This window comes from Physeter macrocephalus, chromosome 14 (genome assembly GCF_002837175.3).
Source record: "Physeter macrocephalus isolate SW-GA chromosome 14, ASM283717v5, whole genome shotgun sequence".
NCBI lineage: Eukaryota > Metazoa > Chordata > Mammalia > Artiodactyla > Physeteridae > Physeter > Physeter macrocephalus.
The window spans coordinates 40,642,946-40,668,964 of NC_041227.1; the positions used below are offsets into that span (position 1 = coordinate 40,642,946).

The window sequence follows — 26,019 nt, forward strand, 5'->3', positions numbered from 1 at the left end:
AATATCCCCATTTTGGTACGTCTTCCACGCTTGCGGAAGGGTCTGGCAAAGTGCCTGGGACGAAGAAGGTGCTTGATAGATGTCAGTGTAAAACATTTTACGGAACTTGGGAGAGCTGGATTTCCACGTCAGATTTCCCAAGTCTGAAGTGTCGACAACTCACTCGAAAAGTTTTAAAGTCTGTTCAGGCCAAATAAAGCACATCATCCACCGCCAGTGTGCTCCTGCCGCTGGAAGTTAATGCTGTTCCACGGTTTGTCGTCCCTGGTCCCTGGGTCCCTGCATGTGGTCCTTCAGATGTAAAAGCAAGATTCCAACTTGAACCTCGGCCGCCCTGAGGTTCTACCACTATCCCATCTCACCTCCAGGGTTTCTTCTTTCGAGGGAGGACCCGGCAGATGGGAGAGCGCTCAGGGCTAAACCTCTCCCGGGCTCTGGGACGCGACGGACTGAAGTTAGGAGGCAGGACTCACAGACCTAAAAACTCAAAAAGAAAACGCCTACCACCGCCCGGGGTGCTCAGGGGTTACCCGCAGGGTCTACAGGTCTGCGCTGGGCGTGTTCTCTGAGGCTAGACTTTCTCGCTGTCATTCGCCCTCCTGTTTTCTCTGCCTCTCCTCCTCCTCCTCAGGCCATTGACCAGGACTTAGAGAACATGAGCAGGCACGTGGGGACAGGAGGAGACTGTCACCGCGGTGCCTTCAGCAAAAGCCTGACGGGCACGCTAGCACGGGCTGCTTTTTGGGCGTCGTGTGTTCCAGGTAGACCGTGGAGTCTCGCATCCCTTTGGTCTGCGAGTGGACACAAGGCTGAGCTCCTGCAGCCACGTGACAGAAGGTGGGGACCTGCCCTCTCCTGAACAACAGGAGGTGCCAGAAGCCTCCTTACAGGAGACGACACCACCACATGGGCTTCCAGGAGCAGGGGCTGGAGAGTGCCCGGGGGCCCAGATGAGGAAGGGAGGGCGAATCAGTGATGAACCTGCCGACAGAGATGGAGCACGAGGGGCCCCCAAGGAGCTGATTACAAAGGACACCCAGCCACATAACCCCTGAAGCCCCAAACAGGCTCTGCCCCATGACGACACCTGTGGCCAAACTTCGGCGGGTCATGTCACAGTCATCTGTACGGGGGCCCATTCCCAGCCCGGCCCGTGTAAGGGCTGGGGCCTCACGGCTGCACAGGCTGACGAGGGCCCATGGAGCTGACACCTACGGGAAAAACCGGCGATAAACACGACAACGACCGAGAAAAGCAAATGGGACTGTGGCTGTGACGGGAGTAAACCGGGTAACGGGGCGGGGTGGGGGGGTTGGCACTGGCGTACATATCAACACTCGCCGAAGGAGACAGGAAGACAGTCCTCCTGTGAAGATTACATCCGGTTTTAGAGGGATGAAAACTCTCAGGAAACAAAACATTAAAAAAAAATGACCAGCATTAGATTATTTCTTTATATTATCATTTTAACATGTAAGTTAAAAGGTAGGGGATTTAAAACTATGCTGGAGACATCAGCTTATTTCTATAACATCAGAGTAGGACAGCCTCTGTTAGCTGTAAGCACAGATTTTGTGCCATGCTGAAATGCAATTTAAAAATTAAATTCTACCCAGTCTGGTCCTAGCTAACTGAGGATGGCAAGTATAACACAGGGTAATTGACTTCACGTATCATTCACTGAAAAGCAGTGGAAGCAGGAGTTTGAAGATGATTGTTGTGGTCCAGGTGGCGTTATTACTTGTGACGCCTATAGCTCCGCGCAAGCACAGACTGTGCGGGTATGTTCTGCTGACCAGCAGGCCACGTTCAACCACGTTCAGCACAGAACGTGCTCTTCTCCGAGAGGAGTCAGCCTGCACACCCTCAGCTCCTCTGTCTGTCTCTGACATCAGCTGGCGGGATGCACCTCTCTCAACATGAATGCGTACACAGTTCCAGACGGCTGTGCTACTGGGAGACATTGGCAGGTATAACTGCAAGGGTAGCAACAGGCACAGATACCCTGACCCAGGGGTTCTCACCTGAGTCCTTCAGGGTCAATAAAGGGGGAGGTGACACTGAGATGATAGCTTTCTGTACTGTCAGAAGCAAACATCAAAACAGACACCAACCCACAAATGATGTATCCACACAGTGGATGCTGTTTAGCAATAAAAAGAAACAAATTACTGTTACACTTAACTACATGGATGAATCTCCAAAAGGCACGTGGAGTGGAAGCAGCCAGACCCAGGAGAGTAAATGCCACGTGGTCCCATCCCCACCACACGCCAGAACAGATCCACGTAATCCGCAGTTACAGAGAGCAGATCAGTGCTGGAGAAACTTTCTGCAATGACTGAAAAGTTCTAAATCTTGATTGGGGTGCTGGTTACAGGGGTGTACACATATGTCAAAACTCATCAGACTGTACTTAAAATGTGTGTATGTCACTGGATGTAAACTATGCCTCAATGAAGTCGATTTAAAAAATTAAATATGACCCAAACCCCAAAAACCTTACACTTACCCATTCTCACAGTTAGTTCACAAAAGAAAGTTGTTTTTAATCCCCCAAATAGAGAAGATATAAAAGACAGTCCTTTTGAATTAAAAACTCTATTTTTCTCATTTTAAAGCCCAGTGATGGAAACCTCCTCAGGACTCATCCTGGATCAGAAGACAAGCATTTGGGAACCACTCTTCTCTCCCTCTCTCCCCCCAGACCCCCTCCCTGCAGCCTACCTCGAGCATCCCTTGAACCAGGGTCATGACTGCTTCATCTGGCAATGAACAGACCGGACTGGAGGACTGGAGCTACCAGGTTGGGGATTAAAATGAAATTGGACGGGAAAAAGGAATGATCTAAATAACTAATCAATTCTATCTAAAGCAGGGTGGGTAGGGAAGGGCAGGAGGCACAGGAACACGAAGGGTGAGGGAAAAGCTGAGAGACAGCGCTCGGGGGCTGCCACCCCTCCACAAGCCAGCGTCCTCCTGGGGACCCGTCACCTCAGTCACTGGGGACTTGCACCCAACAGGACCTGCGTGTGCCTGAGTCAGCTCAGCCCCTCAAATGAACCAGGTATAAGATATCTATATACCTTATCATCATATTTTCCGTCAAAGAAGATCTAAGACTAACAGAACAGACTTTTCTAAAAATAATGCTTTTTACCTTCCTCTTCTTAAAGCCACTGGCTCACCAAGAGAATTCAGTAACAGCCAAAATATGACCCGAAGTGTGACTACTTGTTCTAGAAAACATTGCCTGTGCATGAAATAAAGTGATGGAAGGAAAAGGCTGGCATAGTTCTTTTTTTTTTTTTTTTTTGTGGTACGCGGGCCTCTCACTGTTGTGGCCTCTCCCATTGCGGAGCACAGGCACCGGACGCACAGGCTCAGCGGCCATGGCTCACGGGCCCAGCTGCTCCGCGGTATGTGGGATCTTCCCGGACCGGGGCACGAACCGTGTCCCCTGCATCGGCAGGCGGATTCTCAACCACTGCGCCACCAGGGAAGCCCCATAGTTCATTTTTAAACTCAGAACACTAAGAGGAAATAAACAACCAAAAAGTGAAGAAAAAGACAAAACAAAACCCCAAATGCTCATAAAGACACAACAGCACATTGAACGTCATTAGGGGATTCCAAGGGTAAAATCTCACTCATTCCCTACACCTTATGCAGCACTTAGGATGTGGCCGGCACTGTTCCAAGCGCTTCACATACAAAACCTCCTACAGTCCTCAAACCAACCCAGCCTGCGGCTTTCCTCAGCCCCATTTCACAGATGAGGCACAGTGAGGTTACCTGGAGGAGTAACAGTCCCCCGGCACTTTTCAGACAGCTATGCTTCTGCTGGAGCTTGGCTACTTTTGTCTATTTTGTTAAGGGCGGGACAGTATATTCCCAGGATTTTTGTTACTGGGCCCTGATGCTTCTGTTGACGGGGTGCTCCACCCGCCACGGGAACGTGAGACCATCAGCCCACCTCCCTGTAAATGCACAGGGCAGCCCTTCCTACTCGGAGAAGTGGGAATTCTCCAGGCAAATGCTGACAGTCCATTCCTGGTGCTAATGATGGCAATACCTGGGATGAGAACAGAAGGAAGCAGAACAATGACATGCTTTCAGACAGGGCTTCGATCAGTTCAGAGAGGGCCAGCCTAGATTCTGAAAGGTGCCAGAGAGTTCCCATATTTGGTTTCACTAACTTGCCTTTACAGTTTCATCTTCACAATTTTAGCCAGATCTGCATATGGCCAGGTCTGTAAGTTGCTTGCAACTTTGATTTAAATCAACTCAGTTAAAAAAAATTAAGTATCTTCTTTATTCATGACCGAAATTCTATGCATGAAATCGATTTAATAGTCATACTTTATTAATACATTTATCAATGGAAATAAAAGAAATCTATGTACCAACTAAAATCACTGCATGTCCTCCAGTGCTGTGAGTTCTATGTTTTGAAGAATTCAAATTCTGAACTGGTGAAAGCCAGTCTTGATCCTCTATTGAAAAATATGGAAATAATACAAACCTGCCTTAGCAAACTGTCTCTAAATATGTATAAATGGAACTCTACACACACACAGTTTCAAATGGCTGACAAAAGAAACTGGGCAGGAATCAGGCATTAGGTCAGGAGGAGTTGAAGCACTGGATCACACACATGGTGCAACATTTTAATAAGAAATTGCAGAATCTGGCCAGTCAAATTCAACCACCAACACTAGCACACAGGAATCATGTCTTCTCAACAGAAACCTCAAATATATAAATTAATATGCAAGTTTTGTTAAAGAAAGGGGGCGGGGCTCAGTAGGCAGAAATAAGAATCTAAAACCTTGATTAATCAGGAAAGTTATTTGCATTGTTTCTCCAGGAAGACTGAAAAGGAGCACCTGTGCCTAAGGGGGGAGATCCCCCCGAGCCCAGGGGCTCTCCTCTGAGGTGCAGCCAGGAAGTGGGGAAGCAGCGGGGGCGAGGGGGGCGCTGGCTTCAGGATCGCTCCGCCCTCCCTCCCCCCACAGCAAGCAGCTCCACGCTTACCTGCTTCTACAGTGTTCTTCCTCCTACGAGACTCCCTGACCAAAGGGTTCAGCTAAAAAGAACTCTGGAAACCACTGGTGAGGCTCAATTTCCTCATCCTACCAATGAGGTAACTGAAGCTCAGAGAAGGTAAAGACTTTGGGTCACTCCGCAAAGCAGAATCCGAGCCTAAAGAACTCAACATCCAGATTCTGGCGTTTATCTAACCAAAACCACCTCTAGGAATGCCCCCCGGCAGACAGATACTGGGGACCGTAGTGAACACCATACAACACCCTCGCCTACCCTCGAAAATGAAGAAGTGCGATTAACCATCAATTCCTCGAGGAGGGGATGGTGGCCAGCAGTATTTAATGAAGTGTTATGAGTCAATGGAAGTCAATTAGAAATAAGATGAAGGGGAAGTACTGGGGCAAGTATGAGGTAAGGAAACAGGCACATCTCTTCCTGAAAAGCTGTATAAATCAAATAATGTGTAAACAGATTAGGAAAGCTTCCTAATTACGAACAACAGAAACAAAAACGATGAAAACAGCAGTAGAAACAACAGCAACAGCTATAATGTATTCTTTATTATCTACCAAACACTGGAGTCAGCACTTTATATGCACTTAATATCCCTGTGACATAAATATTATTATTCCCACTTTTATAGATTAAAAAACTGAGCCTAAGCCCATGGTAGGGTGACCAACTGTCCTGGTTTGCCTGGCACCAAATGGTTTCCTGAGGTGTGGAACCGTCAGTGCCGAAAGCAGGAAAATCCTGGGCAATTTGGGGTGGCTGGTGACCTTACCTGTGGGGCTGGTGACAGTAACTTCCAAGTCAGCTGGACTCCCCAGCCACCACTACCTTCTATGGGATAACTTCCCTCCATGTGCTCCAGCCTAGACTTTCACATACTGGTTTAAAGAAGGGCATGACCAGTGTCGTACAAAACAACACGTTCATATGTAGCTTTAGCTCCATTTAGAAAAAAGACAGCACTGCAGAGCCTTGAGCTTCCATCCTCCAGAAGAGTAAAGAAGGGACACTTACCTTGACCTCAAACTCGAAGTGCTCGTCCTTCCCTTGGCCGCAGAGAACATAGCGTGGAATACTAATTTTGATGGGGTCCTTCAGGTTGTCTGGATTTGCTCCCAAAGAGCGAGACACCATCCGCTATCAAAGGCACATCAGATGGGAGAACAAAGAGAGAGACCAAGATCACTGCACTGCAAATACCCCGCCCGGCCAGGCGGAGGAAACGCGTTTCAAGCAAAGAAAAGAACATCAGACCAGTAGAGTTTACTTAGAAAAATGATGGTTTCCTTTGAAAGAGAAACGCTAAGTCTCTCTCATGACAAAAGACCATTTCTTTAGGGATACCATTCTAAAAAGGTAGGGCGAAAGCACTTCCAAATGTTGTTTGGCTTTGATGTTCCTTCCAATTTATGAGAACAAGTGAAAAAAAGGACAGATTATATATCCTGACTCTTAAAAAAAAAACCTGGTATAAACCAGATTCTTTTCTGAAAAGTCTTGATCACTGAACAACTTCTTTTTTCTTCACAGACGACCAGACTGCTGCACAAAAAGCTCCAAAGCTGGAGATTTTATTCAAATGCACTTCATTTTTAACGTCTAGGCATTTTTATAAGGCAGTGTAGTGTGGAAAGCTCTTTAAACCACAATTAAAATGAATCCCCGGTGTTTTCTTTAGGCTGCATCTGATGAATAATCAACTGGGCTCTGACAAATGTCTACGGTCTGGATGGTGGAAGACCGAGGGGCTTGAGGAAGAGGCATTAAAAAAAATTAGAAAGGAATTCTCCTGAGTGAATGGAAGGAAATCTCTGAACAATCCTATCATTAACACTAACGGAGGGCTTTACAAAACATAAGAAGATGTGTTTTTGAAGCAGTAACAGTAATAAGATAATTAAAATCATAATTATAGTTAGCATCATAATTATAGTTAGCGTTTACTGAATACATACTATTACCTAGAACTGTGCTGAACAGTTTATGTGCATCGTTTTATTTAATCCTCATGATCCTCCCCAGGAGGCAGGAACCATTATGAACCCAGTTTCTCAGATGAGAGTCCCAGGACTCAGAGCTTAGGTAAAATTTTAAGAGTTTAGGTAACTTAGAGGTAAGTGGTAGAGTCAGGATTCGAACTCAGGCTAACCGAGAGAGCCCACATGCATCACCACTATACTGCTAGCGTGACATTTATTTATCAATTTATTTTTTTACATTTTTTATTGGGGTATAATTGATTTACAATGTTGTGTCAGTTTCAGGTGTACAACAAAGTGAATCAGTTATACACATACATATATATCTACTATTATTTTTTTTTTTTTTTTTTTTTTTGTGGTATGAGGGCCTCCCTCTATCGCGGCCTCTCCCGTTGCGGAGCACAGGCTCCGGACGCGCAGGCCCAGCGGCCATGGCTCACGGGCCCAGCCGCTCCACGGCATGTGGGATGCCTCCCAGACCGGGGCGCGAACCCGGTTCCCGTGCACTGGCAGGCGGACGCGCAACCACTGCGCCACCAGGGAAGCCCCTACTCTTATTTTTAATTAGAGTTGATTTACAATATTGTGTCAGTTTCAGGTGTAGAGCAAAGTGATTCAGTTATAAATATTTTTTCAAGACTCTTTTCCATTGTAGGTTATTACAAGATATTGAATATAGTTCCCTGTGTATGCATAAATCCTTATTGTTTATCTCTTTTATATATAGTGGTGTATATCTGATAATCCCAAACTCCCAATTTATCCCCCCGCCCCTTTTCCCCTTTGGTAACCGTAAGTTTGCTTTCTCTGTCTATGAGTCTGTTTCTGTTTTGTATATAGATTCATTTGTATTATTTTTTAGATTCCACATGTAAGTGATATCATATTTGTCTTTCTCTGCCTGACTTACCTCACCCAGTAGCTTTCATGAAATTTTAAAGTAAGTCCATCCACCTGAGATAAACTGAGCTAATAAACACCTCAACATATACAGAATTTAAGAAGATGGAAAACCCATGGTTATACAACTAAACTCACTGATTTGACCAAAAAGACAACAGGGGCAACAAGCTCCCTTTCCCTCAGGCAGAAAGGGGTCCTAGACCCTTGGATCCTCGGCCAGGTGTAGCAGTGTGGATGGTCCAGGTTTGCTGTGCATGGGAAAGCTCAGGTCTCTGGATGACATGGAGGCACATGACTTGCCTCAGGTGGCTGCTTTCATCGAGCTGACAGTGTAAACACATTGGCACGATATGAAGTTACCAAAGCCTTTTAGAGCATCTTAATTTTTCACTGCGTGGCTGGTTATCCCAGACAAGAACCATTCCTTTTATTGCAGTGATGCAACTGTTTAGCTGTCCTTGGTGTCAAAAACCATAGCGGAAATCCCTAAAAAGAGAGTTTCTCAATACGTGTATTGCCAAAGACCTTTCAATCCACTAACAGTATTATTTCCAAATTACTATGAGTGTAGACATCTCCCGAAACATGGGATATGTTTATCTATTTGAAGGTGAAAAGGCAGAGAAATAATCTAGTGCTTTTATTTGTTTTCAACAAACACATTTAATGTTAAGAAATGTCTTTGACCTCAAAGCCTTCATGGTTTGGCCATGCAGTCCTTGCTCTGCTGCCTTAGCTCTGAAACCTTCTATGTCATGCTTATAACTGTATTTTTCAAGTAGGAACATAACCTCTCTTCCACATGTGACACAATCACCTGGGAACTCCACTGCTACAGTGCGAGTGTGTGCGTTCGCGCGCGCGCGCGTGTGTGTGTGTGTGTGTGTGTGTGGAGTTGGGAGTGGAGAGCTGTGGGGTCAGGAAGCGCAAAGGAGCTTAGAACAACCTCAGCAGAAGGGCTGCTGCTGTCAGGCTTTTAAGCAAGAACTGGTAACACTAGTTTAGAAGACCCACTCGCTCTACCTCAGGAAGAAGCCAGATCCTCCCTACCGGTTAGAACAGGCCCTTGCGGCAGCTGACTGGGTGAGCAGCTCTCTCTGCACAGCTGCGGGCTCCCCGCTAAGGGGCAAGAATGGGGAAAAGGAGGAAGGAAGAAGAGCAATTAAATTGTTCCCCTTCAGGCTCGGTCGACACACAGAGTGATAAACCAGAGCAGTGCTGTTAGTGCCGCCTGGGCTAGAACAAAGCCCTAGGGGTCTGGTGCTCCTAAATGGAGAGGCAGCAACCCCAGCCTGGGGACGGGAAAGCCTCGTAGAGAAGGGGCTCTGCAGCCGGGTACACAAGGATGAATTGGAGTTTTCCAGGAGGAAGAGAAGGCTCGTTCTGGCAGAAGAAAGGATGCCCTCGTTATAAACCTTTAGTTCACTGAGAAAAGTAAAGAAATACCTGGGCTGATGTTTGGCACGGAGTAGGTGCGGGGGGGGGGGGGATGGGGAGAGACGGGGGGAAAAAACTGTTCCCCCCCAATCGATTAGGAACAGTGTGTTACCACATGTGTTATGGGTTCTCAACAAGGTGCAGAGGACAATACCAACACGTTTAACACACTTGGTGGATTCTCCACCACTGTCTGCTTCCCTGAAGCAATCACAGAAGGGGGACTTGGGTTCCACGTGGCCGTCACCTGGAGGAGACTCAGAATTCAATCCGAGCTTTCGGAGCTGGTCTCTGAGGAAGAGTCACCCACCCACTCTGAACCTCCATTTTGTCGTCAGTGGAAATGGGCACGATGTTTCCCAAATCTCCCCTCTGTGGCAGGAACCCAACTGTGACCAAGGCCATCTCCCACCCCGTGGGAAAAGTAAACTGATAATTACAGCGGGATGAGAAAGTTATGATGGGGTCACTGAGTGAAAAATATATATACAGATATTGCTATCCAAATACTGTGAACTTTCCTGAGGAAGAACTGCAGTCAAAATCGCCCGGGTACACTGTTAACCAAGCAGTGGAGACTTAACTTTCTAAACACCTTTCCCTATAGGCACCCCTAGGATATACAATCAACCATCGATGTCTTTTACTGAGCGCCAGCTATGGACCATACACAGGGCCAGGTCCTGGGAATACGAAGTAACTCTGACAAAGTATCTGTAACTTCTAAGACCTTTAGTTTTTCTCAACTGCATTAAGCTTTAAACAAAGACAAGGTTTTTCTACTCTAGATGGATTACAGGCTAAAGTTAGCAAACGCTACCTTAACCTTTTTTCATATGTCAGCTTTCAAAGGGTTGGTTAAGACTGTAACTGATGGTCTGGTTATTACATAGGCATTTTAAGACTAGAAAGTTCTCTAAGAATGCATAATTGTGAAATAAATTGCTAATGAAAAGAAAGTTGCTTGATGCATAGGCTCATAAATCCCTTACAGAAAAAAATCACTGCCTTTGATAATTTAACTGGGTATATGAATTGCGTAGAGACCAGTTACCTAGGAGAAACTGGATCTTATTATGTAGCTCGCCTAAATCCAGGACGGCCCTTTACATCCCAGCACATGCACGTGTACCTCACGAAACGGTTCTAGGTGGTACACAAGAGCCACTGCTCCATTCAGGACCAGACAGTGAAGAATAACTGAACCCATTGCTGAGAAGAGGATATTTCTCTTCATTATCTTGCGCGTTGGGGATTAGAAATATTGTCAGAGTTCCCACTAACATCTGGGACCACAGTTTACTTCAATCTCACTGATTTCACAGTTAACTAAATATTAACAGGTGTCGAGAAATGAACACCTGCAGAAATGAATAACTGAAGAATAAGCCAGGGATCTGAAGACATTTGAGCAAAAGTAAAGAGAAAAATCAAGAGTATGTGCTTCCATCAAATCACTGCTGCAACGTAATTTTTAGACACTATGTTTTGAAGTCAATTTGATGAGAAATGTCGAATTCTCAAGATATACTGTGAAAGGTTCCTGACATTCTCCTAAACTATGTTTATGTTGGGCAGGAAGGAAAACTAACATAAATGTCTCCTAAATTTATTTTTTATTTGAAAGGAGCTGTATTTTGAATATCTTGAGATTTACAGTAGACAAGCAAATGTGTGCTGTATCATATATCCCATTATTTATGAGAGCTTTTAAATTTCTATGGAATTATTTATTTTGGAATCAGTCACAGTTTCTCTACATGTAGCGAAAAAGATTCTTAAACTTGGAAGGGGAAGCTGGTGACACATCGTGCTAGGAGGTAAAGAAACATGAAAGGCTGTATGTCTGGAAGCACGTCTCGCAGGGGATCTGGATAAATACGTAGGACAGGTCAAGGAATTTTAAATGCACCACAGAGTGGCTCTATTTAGAAATAAAAGGTCAAGGAAAAGTACATAATTAGTAACTTGGATTACATTCCTGTACATAAGGAATATCATTTAGGGACTTCCCTGGCGGTCCAGTGTTTAAGACTTCGCCTTCCAATGCAGGGTGTGTGGGTTCGATCCCTGGTTGGAGAGCTAAGATCCCATATGCCTCGCAGCGAGAAAATCGGAAACATAAAACAGAAGCAATACTTTAACAGATTCAATAAAGACTTTAAAAATGGTCCTCTTTAAAAAAAAAAAAAAAAAAACACATCTTTTAAAATAAGATACAGAGAAATATTTTTCTGATAGCTTTTAACAAAGCAATGTCCTGTGTCAACAAATTCACTATTTTTCCAGTGGTGGGGAAATATTATAGTCCAGTCCTCAGCCGAAAGAAGCAGACAGAACACAGGCTACGTTTTGAATATTCAGATTAGAATCTTCTCTTCCTACTCAGGCTGTCTCCTTCAAAAGGAGCAAATTAAGAAAATTAATAGGAAGCATCATTAACATCCACTAGGATTGCTGGCGGCACTGCAGAGGGCACAGAGTGAACCGATTCCAAAGGGAGACATCAACATTCTCCCCTAAATGCTCTAATTACATACCAGATGGCTGAATTCAGTATATGCTTTAACCATGACAAGGTCAGGGCTCTGGACGGCCGTCTGATCTCTTAGCCAAATATCCAAGCTTTGCTTCTAAAATACAGGCAAACCTGGGTTTTTATCAGATTTACCAAAACTAGTAATTCCCCTTTCTCTGTTCCCAGCATAGCACATATTTCTAATCCCTCTTTTTTCAACCACACATGCCACAGTAATAGTTCTAATTAGAGCTATTTGCATCAAGCACCTACTATGACCCAGCAGTTTGAAAATGGGGGTCTGGGGCAGAGATGGTGAGGACCCATCACCTTCTCAAATATGAGCCACGTCACAAGAAACGGGGCATAAAGGTAACCTGTGTGAGCAGATGTACGTTACAAATGTGGCAAAAAGCCAAGACACGCTTGCATTCCTCTCCAGAAGGCAAAGCCTGCCTGTGCTGTGAAGGGACCCGGGGCTAGTCCCACGCCACCTTTGAAGGCTTAGTACCTACAACTGACCTGGATTTGCTAAGACACATGGCACATCTGCTCCAGGTCAGGGTCAGGACTTAACAACAGCCCGACATGTAGAACCACCATGAACTGCATCTCATTTTAAAGTGAGTTTAAAAGACGCACACCAGGAAAACAGAAATATGGGTTTTCAAATAAAGGAGTATTTCTTTCCTTTTGATATGTATCTGTATCTATATGTTATCAAGGATAAATTACCCAGAAAATGACAAACTGTGTTGGATATAAATGCTTGTGGAATATCCTGAGTTGACTGGCCTTCCAGTAAATTCGAATCTGTGATTCTCACTAAAAGTAGATTATTTCATCCATGTAGATCTGAGTTGATTGATCAATATTGTTTCAAGGTTTGGAAATACTGAATGATCTGATGAATGTTTCAACTTGAAGCTATTAAAAATGTCCCCATCTTTCTCTAGACCAAAAAGAACTTTAATGGTCATTGTCTCTGGATAACCCATCGTTAGATGGATGATTTTAAAAAAAGACTAAATAACAGGTCTAGTATGAATGTGGCAGTAGCTATCATGTGGCTCTCGTTACCAAACATGAGCCTAGGTAGTTGAGGACCTGAGGAGGGAAAACCAGCTGATCTCCCTCCTGGTTCTACAATGTCTTTAATGACCCAAGAAAAATACCACTCATCGTCACTCACTGATTTCTGCTGAGCCCTAGTTTTGGTTCAAACTGTACTGAATTCTCAGGTCCAGGCAAAACTGAAGTGGGGGTAGGGGATTGGTGGGGATTCTCTTTATCAGGTTTCTGTAGAGCATATTGTTTAATCTTCCAACTAAAGGAGCAACTTCGAGCACACAAGGTTATCTGTACTGTACTGCCACAATGATTATGCCCAGGCTTTTCTTCTGTAAGAGCTAAAATGTAGAGGGCTAAAAGGAGACATAAGGCGTACGAAGAAACAATGGAATTGCAAAGAAACTTGTAAGGCAATTCTTGAAAAACAAAACTCATAAAGAGAAATAATATTTAATGTCTAGAAATTCCAAGAAAAAAGTTACAAGTCAGAAAAAAATCAACAGTTCTTCCAATCATTCATTCCTACGAAAAAAAACAAATCAACAAAAAAAAATGTATTCAGGCAATGTCAAGAATAACCATGACCAGAAGGTGACTTCTGGCATCGTGGAAAGAACATACCTTCTGGAGTAAGGTCTGGGTTTGAGTTCCAATTCCCAGTCAGTGATCCTTTCAGATACAAAATGGCAATCAATAACAATTCGCCCATCCTGGGAGGATTACTGTGAGACTCCAAAGAAACAATATATAGGAAAGAACTCTGCACACTGTAAACCACAATATAAAGGGTGGTCAGGGCTGTCACCGCTGTAGTCCACTGCACCTTCAGCAACAGAAGGTTTTAACAAGATGGTAGAAGAAAACGTGAGTAGTGATTTATAATAGAATCTCTTTCCTTCTCACCAACTGTATTCCGTTCCGTTCCACATAAAGGAGGTTTTTTAAAAATTACAAGGGTGCATCCTTAAAAAGAGATTGGATGGTGGTGGTTTGGAATCCGTGTTGTATAAGAACCAGCAGGGTGACCAAAGAGTGTTGGAGGTAAAGAAGAAAACTCCGAGGAGGTGAGAGAGAGCGCACTGTGTTCTTGGAAGGGCCGTGATATAACACAGTTGTGAAACAGACTTGTTCTACTCCGTGACTGAGGGCGCCTCAGACGGACAGACTGCAGATGGAGGTCACATTAAGGAAGATTATGGAAACAACGGTCTAACGAGAGCAGATCCCAAAGGATAAACTGCTTCAGAGACAGGTGATGATCAGCCTGTGGAGGTGTCAAGCAAAGACTGAACTGGAAAATAAGTTTAACTAGTAACTAGGACTCAATACTTCCATAAGGGAGAGGTCCTACAGGTTTTATCTGAATTTATCTTCAGTAGAACCTTGGGAACCCTGACCCAATGCATCTATGTGTGGTCCCAATTCTCTCTCCCTTGTAGCCGTAGGAGGAGGAGGAGGAGCAGATATTCTTTCCATGGCTTCTTGGTGAATGGAGGGTACACTACCTTGCCCCTTGACTTTGGACTTGCATGTGTCACTTGCGCTGGCCAAGGGGATGTTAGCAGACATGACGCGTGGTTGCCTTTCTGTGCTTCTGTCATCGACATGAAACGGCCACTGCCCCTTCCACATAGATCCAAAATGAGGCAGGTGGTGCAGACCAAACTAGCTGACCTGCAGATGACCTTAGCCTAAAGCAGAGCTGCCTCGATTTACTTGCAAACCTTTAGTGAGAAATAAAAGCTTTTTTTTGGTATGTCACTAAAATTTTGAGGGTTGCTTGCATTTGGCAATAGCTGACTGATATAACATCTATCACAAAAGATACGTTAAGGAAGGAAGCAGTATCAACTAAAGTGAATAGTGGAAGCTGTGTAACTAAATTAACAAAACGACCTCATTAGAAACTGGTCAGTCCAACAAGACCATCTGAGAAGCATTAATAAAAGTGCTCTAATCTATTTATCATTCAAAACTGTAATTCATCATTCATCTAAAGAATGTAAATAAAAATCACTGTAATTACTACCACTGGAAGGCATAAGCATTCTCTCCAAAGGATGCACACACATTTTTTTAAGTAATGAGAACAGGGAGACAAACTGTTTTGAAATGTTTTTCAACAAAGACGAAATAAATTCACCCTGCCAACCACAAGTCTGCACAACAGGCAGCTGTGAGCAAAATGGATTTTAATCAAATTCAGACGAAATCACTGTTTCAAAAGGCCTCAAAGAGGTATTGTCTAGAACGCATTAACAAGCTCCGCCATGTGAACGCTTACGCCTATATTACGACAGTGCAAGATGCCACATAATAAAGTATGTATGAACCTATTTCTTTCTGATGCAGGAACTCGTTACAACTGAGCAGACGGTACTTCAGGCTAGACGCTGAGGCTGCCACGCCTGCTCCGCCGCAGCAGTGTCCCGGCTCAGAACCCCAGAGGATGAGCCCGTGAGCCAGAGAGGCCCTAGGACTGAAGCCGCGGAGGACAAGGGCAGGCACACCACTCCACTGGCTTCTCCAGGCATCATGACCACCTTAATACTCACTTCATGATGGCAAATCAAATTCTCGTATCAGGACCGTGTTTGATCTCAAGGTAAAAAGTATGCTTAGGTGAAACGAAGTGACGTGTGAAATCTGAATTGCCCAGAGGCGGCTGCTTCTGTTTTGTAGTGGGAGCAGAATGCAGGCCTCATCTCGGGCTACTTGGACCATAAAGCAGACTGAACAAGTCATAACCGATAATATGATCTGTATGCAATGCCCACTTTCGTTGCATGCTCCATCTACGGACAATATTAAAGAACATCATTTATAACACAGTAGGATTCTGCTTCTTTACTTATGAGGACGAGCAGGTCTGTCTGTTTAATATGTATCACCCTGTTAAAATTCTGGACTGCTTATGTACTGTTTCCTTCCCAACCAAGGTATCCCTCTGCTGGCATCTTAATCTCCACTCTCTCCACTCTTCACGATCATTCATTCCGTTCTTCTTATCAAGAACATATGAGAAAATATTCAGTTTAAATTAGGGGAAACATTATTGATAAGATATTAGAAGACTATTGTGGTTCATTTTGGAAATGTTTTCTGTCGTAGAAGATCCACCAGCCAAGCAGGTGACAAGCTAACTAATTGTAATAATGTCCTTATCACAGACTCAAAAGCCTCCATGTGTAAGGCAACAGGGTGCGTGTGTGTGTGTGTCTGTGTGTATTGGGAGTGGAGGGTGTTGCTGAAGAGGTAAAAACAGGCTCCACGTGAAAAGGTAGAAACATTTGAAGTCTACCGCCTCAAAAAGCCCCGCTTGGCCACCGCAAACCAGGCTGCGGCCAGCAGTGTGGACCCTGCAGCACTCTCCCGGGTCCTGCCTCTCCCCGCTCACCTCCCCAGAACCTGGGGAGAGGAAAACCAATGCTGAAAACTTGGCGCAAGTTCAGTAGCTTGTTGCCAGCGCTGATGGGGAAGAGAGGGAAGACCTGTATTTCCCGACCAAAGGGAGACGGTCAGTCCCTGGAAGGGTCAGCCCTGGCACTGGCCCCATCACGGACGAGGAACAGAAGTGAAGGGGGGGCTACAACATTATATTGCATGCTATGTAAATATCTGACCAGAACACAAAGTGGCCCCTGCAGGTCAGGCTAAAACGAAGGCCTCGGCGGAACGGCCGAGTCGCTAAGCGCGGACGCGCTGCAGCGCAGCTGCCGTTAACCTGGCTGAAGTGAAGGACAGGGCCAGGGGGAGGTGTCCCCCTTCCTCCTGAGACTCCAGAAGCTAGCAGGACGTTCATCCCTGAGAAACAGGAGAAGGTGCGCAGAGCAACCCAGGGTCCGATGCAGTAAAACAGCAGTACAAAACGTGTCACCGACTCCTCCCAGGAATATGAACAGCAGCGGGGACAAAGGAAGGGGTCAACCAGAGAAGGGAGAGATTTCTGAAGAGCCCAGCTTCAAGCCTCTTACAAGGAGGAGGGCAGCCGGCTCCTGGGTGGTACCGGTGGGGAGAGGAGCCCGACCTGAGGCAGACACGGGCATGAGTTGCTCTCGGAAGCGAGGCCAGCGGGACCCCGTGGTCGGAGGTGAAGGAGGATGAGCCGGCTGAGAGGCAGGCGGGAGGGCCTCCAGGGAAGCGCCGGATGCCGTCGACGTGGTCTCTATCTGATAAGGCAGCGCACGGCAGCCTGGAAAGTTACGCCGGGGCTAAGAGTCTCTCTAGGAGAGGACCACCAAAGCTCAGAGAGAGGCCTGGCACATTGGGGGCATGTGGCCCAGGGGAAGGGCAGTCAAAGCTAAGCCAATGAGTCAGGAGCTAAAGTCACAGGCTGGAAAGGAACAGTCAATAAGTCTGAAAGGAGGAGGGAAAAGGCAATACCCTGAAAAAGACCCCACAGGGCAGGGGCGCTGCTTACATCCTACATGTCACGGGGAGAGGAGGGAGTTGTAAACCCCAGGTCCTCCAGGGAAGCCTGATGTGTCACTAACGTGCTCTGCGGCAGAGCTGTCCTAATCTTGGCCAACGGAGGACGTCGAGAAGGTCACTGCCAGGCCAGACACCTTTTCAGGCAGCACAAATCCGCCCGCCAATGTCCAGCAGAAATAGACTCCAAGGCACATAACCACAGGTCGACATGAGCACAACGTGAAATGCTTCCAGCACCTCACAAATAATGAGGTCCCAATTTACAAGGCTGAAGTTCAAGAAAGTGAAGCAAGGTGGTGATAAAGATATTTCATCAGTGCTCTACTATCACCTATTTTTAGTTCAGTGGTGATATTTAAAATATTTACATTTTCAATTTATAGAGGACTGCATTTTTCCAGTTTCAAATCAGTTAGCTACAGTGAGATATTCATAGCCCTGGATGACTTTCATCATGTTTAGCTTATGAAAGATCTCAAAAAATATGCAGAGTACTTTCACAAGTCTCCTCCCTAGAGCCTTGTCAAGTGTGCAATTAGCCACAGAGCCTCGTCCTGAGAGTTGAGGGTCAGTTTCCAGACCTCAGGGGCCACATTGCGGCCGCCCTCTGGACACAAGGTGCTGGCGCACAGCTGAACATTCTGGGCTTCCTGAGGGTGCTGGGCGGCACTGCTTCCTGAATCTGACAGGTGTCTGAGTTTCGGGAAGAAGACGAGTTCGATGGTGGATGCTGTTTTCATCTCTGGGACAACAAGACACCTGAATTCACTTAAAGCTCGGCACCTGACCACATCAAACCGTGTCCCTGGAGGCGGCGAGCTCAGAGAGCCACTCTGAGGGTGGAACACGCAGTCTTCCCTCACCAGGACGACGTGGGTGTTCAGGAGGACCAGCGACTGGCAGTGGCCTGGGCCAGAGCCACCCTCGACTCTGACCGTCGTGTAGAGCAAGAGCTGAACCTCCACCAGAGACGGGGCGTCCACGTCCAGGTTTCCGTGAAGGAAATAAATCAGGTCGACCAGGGTATTCTGGAACCTGGATGACAACTGAACTCCATTCGCCAAAACTAAACCAGGGATTTCCGCCTTCCAATCAAGGAAAAGCTGGACCAGATCTTGCTGGAACAAAGGACGGCTGGTGCAGGCGGCGGCGGCATCGGCCTCAGACGTCAGGACACACAGGAGGTCCCGGCATATCTGCTGACAGAGGTGTCTGCTGTAGGTAAGCGCGGTGAGCAGGAGACTCTCTGCAGAGCCCAGGAGTCAAACGCTCTGCCCACCAAAGCCGATCTGAATCTCCTGTAGCCCAGAGAGGGGCAGAGCGCGAAGCAGGCCCGTGGAGGCTGAGTGGAGCGGCTCACACGCGGGCCAGGGGGCGGGCTCCGCGCAGCTGGCAACAGCGAGCCAGTACACTCCCTGGGCCTCACTCGTGTCGTCCGAAGTCCTGGTAGGGAACCGGCCACCAGCTCAAGGAAGCCTTTCAAAGGGCACTCTTGAAGCTTCAGCATTTGGTCTGGGAATCGCACGAGCGTCTGCTTAAACACAGAGCCCGTTCTGGCACCTTCCACCTCTAGGCAGAAGACAGAGCCGGCGAGGAGCCTGGAAAGTCGGCAGCTGCGGGGCCAGCAGGCAGGCCCAGGGCTCTGTAGGGCACCAGGCTCCCTGCCCACCCGACGGCCCCTGACCCTTCCCTGCTCCTGCCAACCTGAGCTTCTACAGGAAAAGAATGAGCTTCTGGTGACACCCCGGGTGCCTCCAAGAGCGTGTCCAGGGGTAAGAGTTTCAGAAACGGCAGCCTCGCGATGAATGCTGCCGCATGGGAGGCGAGCCCCCAGGGTCCCACAGGCTCCCCGCGTGCCCGCCCGCAGCAGGTGGCTACTGGTGTCTCTGTAAAGGTCTGAGACCCGCTGGTAAAAAGATCCCAACCCGCTGCTTCCCTCTGGCCTGACACTCACGGGTGACCCCAGAGAGCTCACTGCCTTGGCCGCCACCTCCTCCCTGGCTTCCTGCTCCCGGCAGAGCTCAGAGGCCGCAGCCCTCGGGGGGGACGCTGTGGCCTGAGACACCTTCAGAGAGAACGAGGCAGAGGAGCCGGCTCTGCCTGGTCTGCTCGCTCCCACTGCGCACGGACACTTCCTGGGACGCGCGTTGCAGCCAAGTCCAGCTGGACGTGACCCCCGGGCTGTGTTCACCTTCAGGAGTCGTCGGTTCACTGAAATTTTCTGACTCATCCTGAAAATGTCCCTCACCGCTGGTGCTGCTTTCACTAAGAACAGAGATTTTAGCTAGATCGACGTGTTCTGGTTGAGAGCCGCCCCTGTTACAATCGCTGCTGTGCGACGGCTCAGGCTCCGAGGGCTGAGACCCCCACTGGTGGGCCCCTCCGCCTGGCGCTGAGGAGGGGCCAGAGGGACCTGAGATGCTCCAGGTCGCGGGCCGGATCCGGTGGTGGTTCTGGTCCACCTTCCTCCTCTCCTCTCGGCCGGGGGCGTCAGTGACTTCTTTGGACAGCAACGGGGCAAGAGAGCTCTTCTGTCAAAAACAGGTGAAATGGGGCTGTGGCACCTTTTGAGATTCTTTTCCACATGAAGATTCTTGCGGGCATTGGTTTCATCGTGTGGATTAATGCAGAGGTTCAATCGAAAGCCTAAGCCATTCGTGTTGACTGATTCATGATTTCAGAACAGAGGACCTGATTCACACACAAAGCATCAATTTCTATATTTCATATCTTATAAATCACCAGCTATTTTGATCGAAATACGTTGTATGGGATTGATCCACAGTATCCACTTCTTGGTTTGGTATTTTATTTACTCTAAAATAAACCCTAAGACCTTTGATGCAATTTTCCAATGGGCAAGTAAGAGTAATTGGGGCAGACTTAATGCAAATCAGAAACTGACAATTATTCCAACCTCATGCATGTTTCTCTGGCCTCTTGGTTTGTTTCACTGGAATCCTTCATTATAACTGCCCCGCTTAGATCGTCATAATGATATCTACCAACCAGCACCATGAAAGGTTCACTGCCAGCCTGCTACAGACCAGGCACGTGGACACAAAGAAATGAAAGGCAACATCCTTCTCTTCACAAGGTTACCTGCTGAGGAAACGGATGTCCACAGGAAGACAGTGTCATTCTTGGATGGTTGGGATGGAGGGCAAGGTGGTGGCCAGTCTCCCATGGGACACCCACCCCTCCGCCGCTCGCTCTGTTCAGTGATGTAAGATTTCTACCACCTCGTAGTTTTGCTTCTTTGCTTTTTAATTTAGGAGTGTATGGGAAGGACAAGTCCCTCAGTGGAGGAAAATACAGGTAAAGCCTTACAAATTGTATGCCCAAACAAACCTTGGTTTGACAACCCACCAGAGAAATCAGCTACCCAACCAAGAGTACTTCCTCTGCACCATTGCCAATGCGGTCGATAAAACACACAGGGTTTCTAAAACATCGAGAAGTACCCAGTTTCATTTCCAAACCCCCTATCTGATTCTGATTATGTAATTCAGCCTTTTAAGTGCAGACCAAGGGAAAGGATACTGCTACGAATGAAAAACTGGGCAAAGGGCCTCCACCACAGCTACATGCCATTCAAACAAAGTCAAAGCAGTTTGCAAAAAAAAAAAAAAAAAAAACCACACAAAAACCTAACAATAAATAAATAGATAGATAAATAAATAAATTTAAAAAGCAGTTTGCAACCAGCAGGATTCCATTTAATTTTAAGTCATATAATAGCTTGCCTTGCTTATTAGCCATTAATCTCACTGGGACTTTGAAATTCTAATTATGCAACTAAACATTAAGAAAATTTAATCACACAAGCATGCTGTAATTTAAGGCAACCCTATCAACCTGAAAAGTCATTACCTACCTCATATTTTAGCTTACGTTGAATGGTGCCATTGTGAAGTTTCTCATTATCCTGAAAAGAAAATAAAAGCCCTCTATATTAAATTATAGCATGTTCATAAAGAGGGAAAAAATGATTTGATTAAAATATTTATGAGAACAAAATTCTAAGGAAACATACTTGTCATTCCACAATGACAACCCTTCTTGAGAATTTATATTCCCAAGGTAAACGGGACTCTATCGATACATCTGCCTGTGAGGGAACTGAACCATTTATTCCTAATCTTAAAATTCGAAGAACGACATTAAAGGCAAATTTCCTTAGGACACTTCTTAATTTGCAGGGTAGAAATGAAATGACTTTATTTTGATAAAAATCAACTTGTCACAAGTATGTATCTTCTCAAAGGCAAAATTATATTTCTACTTGGGATAATTTATCGAGTGAATTTAAATACTTATGGAAATTGATTATATTTTTGGAGAAAACAGGTGTTACGTGTAGAATTTTTATAAATCAAACAAAGTAAATAAAGCACTTTAGGAAACTTCATATTCACTTAAGAATTTCCCCCAGAAGTTAAAAATTTTAAAATAAAGTTACTCTTGAATTAATACTATTTATAAACTGTTAAGCTCCACCCGAGCAATATTTAATATTTCTACAACATTTTGCATCTCAATTTTCTGAGAAACAGTACATAAAAACCACCACCCCCAGCTCCTTACTGAAAGGTCATCTTGAAAATGAATAACCAGATCACCAGCTCCTTCGCTCACCTTCACGGTCTCGGCAGGTGCACCGCTGCCATCGCCAACCACACGGTGCAGATCCTGAAGGCGCCTCTGGACTTCTTCTTCAATGTAAGCACTGATCCTGGAAGCAAAAGAGATGGGGGTCCGTGACCGCTTCTAACCACACAGGGCATTCTGAGATCTCTTCGTTACCATGCCCTTTGCGACTGGGAACCTTCTCGTTCTAAATGCCAAATGTAATCACAACTCAGGATCTGGAACATTTGTCAACTTTCTAAGAAATCTAATGCCATGTGTTTACTATCTGGGTTTTCCCCAAACAAGAGAGGCCTGGACGAATAACCGAAACTTGGGAACAGAAGGGAGACTCAGTGATCCCATCCAAATCCCTCCCTATGTCCTGAGCAGAAGCCCTGCTGCAGGACAGGGGAGAGTCGCAGACTCGGGTTCCAGATGACTCTGCGGTCTCAGAAGGCATCACTACCCAACATTTCATTCACCGAGCCTCCGTTTCCTCACACAGAAAACGATGATTCTTATTTCTCACAAAACACAAAGTCATTTCAGAGGATTAAAAGGAAAAACAAAAAGGAGATGCACTCTCCACAGACCTTCACTATTGGATGGAACAACGTCTCACATCATTCCTGCTCTGTCTTGTCACTGCACCCGGCCATGAGATACCACATTTTAAAGGTCTCTAGACCTTCCAAAATGCCTGGCGAAGGGTCAAGATGGCTGAAGCCAGAAATAGTTGTCAATCGAATATCTGGTACCCCATACGATACAAGGGAAACAGCTGGTACCCAATACGATACAGGGGAAACTGTATGAAGTACAACCATCCACCCAGAGGAACCAGGGAAAGAGAGAATTTGGGTTCCATCAAAATCTTTCTAGTGGCTCAGGCTGCCCAAAGGCAAGGCTTTCTCAGTTCTAGGCTCCCCACCCCAGTTCTACAGACAACGAATTCGATGGATTATTTTAATTGAAGTGTTTTGCATGTTTACATCTTAGCACACTAAAAAATAAAAAATCTGGTTGCATCTTTCTAAGCCCATGCTAAATCCTACACACGTTTCTGTACTACTGACCATAGCTAAATGACTTTCTGATATGCTGGGTAAAGAGATTAATATTACAGGTAAAACAGCCTCAAAGAATGGAGCTACGGTAATAAAATACAGTATTTACCTTCCAGTATTTCAGTAAAGAAAATCATATGCAACTGAATCTGAGCCAAGGCCACTTACAAACAAATCTCCCTGGACCTTAAATTTTAAACGAGCACCACAGAAGATGCAGTCCTAGATTTAAAGGACCATAGAGGCTCATGCCATTCTGAGTACATTTTGATATCTGAACACCTATCTCCTACTAGCCAGGGCTCAGGACTGCCCAATTTGAAATGTCCCCATGACATAGATGGGGTTGAGAAAAATAGTCAATTTTCTTATAGGCAAAGAATGATTAGGTTGATTTATCTGAGGGCTCTAAGCCACAGGGCAATTCATGATGCCACCCAAATTGAAAATCATTTTCCTATAGTAACATCAGATTTGTATTTATGCTATTCATCGTCATTCTGAATATACTGGTACAGTCTTTGTGACAGACTTCATCTATTTGTAATCAATGGCTTCTATAAATTATTTGTCAGCACAAGGTCCTTTTTGGTACAATTCAATTAACTCTACTTTGTTCCTCTCAACCTAGCCTCGTATCACCTCTTTCTGGATGAACTGGTTTCCCTGAACCTTTTAATTCTACCTTCTCACACAAACTACTTGTACCAGTATTCCTTAGATTTGGCTGGTCAGGTCTCAGGCCTTGGGCCCTTTAAATGACATCTCACCCCACCACGGGCCAGGCAGCAGCTGATCAGGACAAAGCATGTCGTGGGGACAAGTACTGCTTATCACCTTTGATAGAGCCCTCCATATGCAAACTGGCCAATATAAGGTACTGTGAGTCATTAAATCACATCAGAAATAGGCATGGCATCAGTTTAATGTCCAGTACCTGGCATCCATCAGGGGGACCAGGTAAGACTTTTCAGCACTGGATGGCAAGCTGGAAGAAGCAGGTTTTCCCTCCAAGGTCCCACGATGCCCTTTTTGAACACCATCGACCTCACAGATCTTCTGCTTCAACTGCTCTATTTCATGTTCTAACCTACAGAGATGGAAGTTATGTGAATTCACTCATTAACAGTATCTCCTGAGAATCTTCCCTAGAAACCATGGGAGATCCAGCCAAAACTGTGCAAAGAGCTTTACCTTCCAGTAGAAAAGGTACCACATACCTAAAGGACAAGGTATAAGGTGATAACAGGCCACAAGAGCGGTGCAGGACAAGTGCTACAGGCACCCAAAAGTTGGAGAGAGTTCTACCATCAAGGGCAAAGATATTCCCACTGTGCTCAGCAAATCCTCCAAACTAGATGTGCAGGATTCTAAGTCCCAAACCCAGCTTCAACAAAACATTTGGTTGTAGCCTACATATCAGATCCCAATAAATATTTCTATTTGACAAAAGAGATCTCTGCTTTAAAGAATTCTTTAAAACTGCCAATCTAGGAGACCTTCATGGTCAAGGCAGTTCTAAGTTGAGTCATCACAGGCCAGTGGGAATTTGGCATTTGGAAATGACAGTGAGTGGTTTTCCAGGTGCAGAAACAAAGGGACTAAAGCCACAAAACCCAGGAATCCGCTTTGGCTAAGGCAGTGGGTGTGGAAAACAGAAACAGGAGAGAGAGACCTAGGAAAGCAGGCTGAGTATCTAGAGAAATTAATATAAACCATGAGCTGTGGAACCAAACATTTCTTTCCAACGACAGATGCTACGTCTAATATAAGGTCGAGTGTGTGTATGGCTGGTCTCCCACTGGCCCAGGCGTGACTGAATCCAGGGCCATCAGGCTAGAGGGCCAAACTTGCCAGTAAATTTGGCCCACAGAACACCATCTAGGGGCTGCAGCCCACTCACTGTTAATGACACCTGGGTCTCAATTTCTTCATGTATCAAATGAGAGAGTCAACTAGTCTCTCCAAATTCCTTCGGGTCCAAAATTCAGAGAGTCTGGTTTCAGATGCTGACATGCCACAACACTGCCAGCTCTCTGGTGTCGCCAGCAGTGATTTGACTGCTCTATCCTGAACGTGAAAGCCAAGGTCTTTCTTGGCTCTCGGAAATGTGATTATGGGATCACCAGGGTAGGCGCTCCTGGGTCCGCGGGAGACAATGCCCAGCTGAACTCAGCCTTTCATCTGTCTACCGATTACTGAGCACCAGCCTGCAGAGCACGCAGTATTCTTGAAGGAGGAAGGACTGAGCACAGAGGAGTGATGTCAGGGGCCAGGTGGTGGGCAAAGAACCAGGGAACAAGGTTAACACAGAATCTCAGAGATGGTAAGGAAAATGAGCCAAGGCAAGTAGGTGGTGGCCAATGTTTGTAATTAAGATGACGCCTACGGAGTTGTTCAAAGACATCCTTCAGGGCTGAGCAATGGGAAGGACTCCACGCAGCAAAGAGGCGCCAGTGGGGCCCTGAGGGCTGAGCAGGATTTCTATACATGGCGAGGGACAGCAGGGCCTTGCATGGAAAGGGTCGCAGCGCACGAGAAGAACTGGTCTGCCCAGCAGTGGCTCTGTCGTCAGCGGACGGGAGGACAAAGTGGGCGCAAGCTGGATTCGAGATGCAACTCTACCACCTTCTAACTGCCTGACACTTGTCCCATCAACCATCAAGGAGAAAGAAGAAAGAAAATGATTAAATCTTGCTCATAAAGCAAGCTGACAGGGAAAGCCAAGTGCAGTGCACTGTTGGTCCAATCTGGCTCCACGTGAATTTGATATTTGGCACTTTGGAAATTCACAAGAGGTCAGCACAGGGTGCATGGCGGGCCCTGGCTCAGCCATGAGAACCCAGAGAGATAATAAGACACAACACCAATACCCCCAGAAAGCTGCAGGACCATCAAAGCCAGAGCAAAGCGCTCA

General features: G+C 46.0%; 1 protein-coding gene across 1 annotated transcript in view; it reads right to left on the reverse strand.

The window, feature by feature from the left end:
* KIF16B (kinesin family member 16B) overlaps positions 1 to 26,019 on the reverse strand; it is a 293,074-nt gene that overhangs the window by 79,140 nt on the left and 187,915 nt on the right. Inside the window, exons 20-23 of the mRNA XM_024123350.3 lie at positions 24,040 to 24,192; positions 22,042 to 22,138; positions 21,281 to 21,331; positions 6,076 to 6,198 (exon numbers count right to left, since the gene is read on the reverse strand). Coding sequence (XP_023979118.2) covers positions 6,076 to 6,198; positions 21,281 to 21,331; positions 22,042 to 22,138; positions 24,040 to 24,192 — 424 coding nt within the window. The remainder of the gene's footprint in view (positions 1 to 6,075; positions 6,199 to 21,280; positions 21,332 to 22,041; positions 22,139 to 24,039; positions 24,193 to 26,019) is intronic.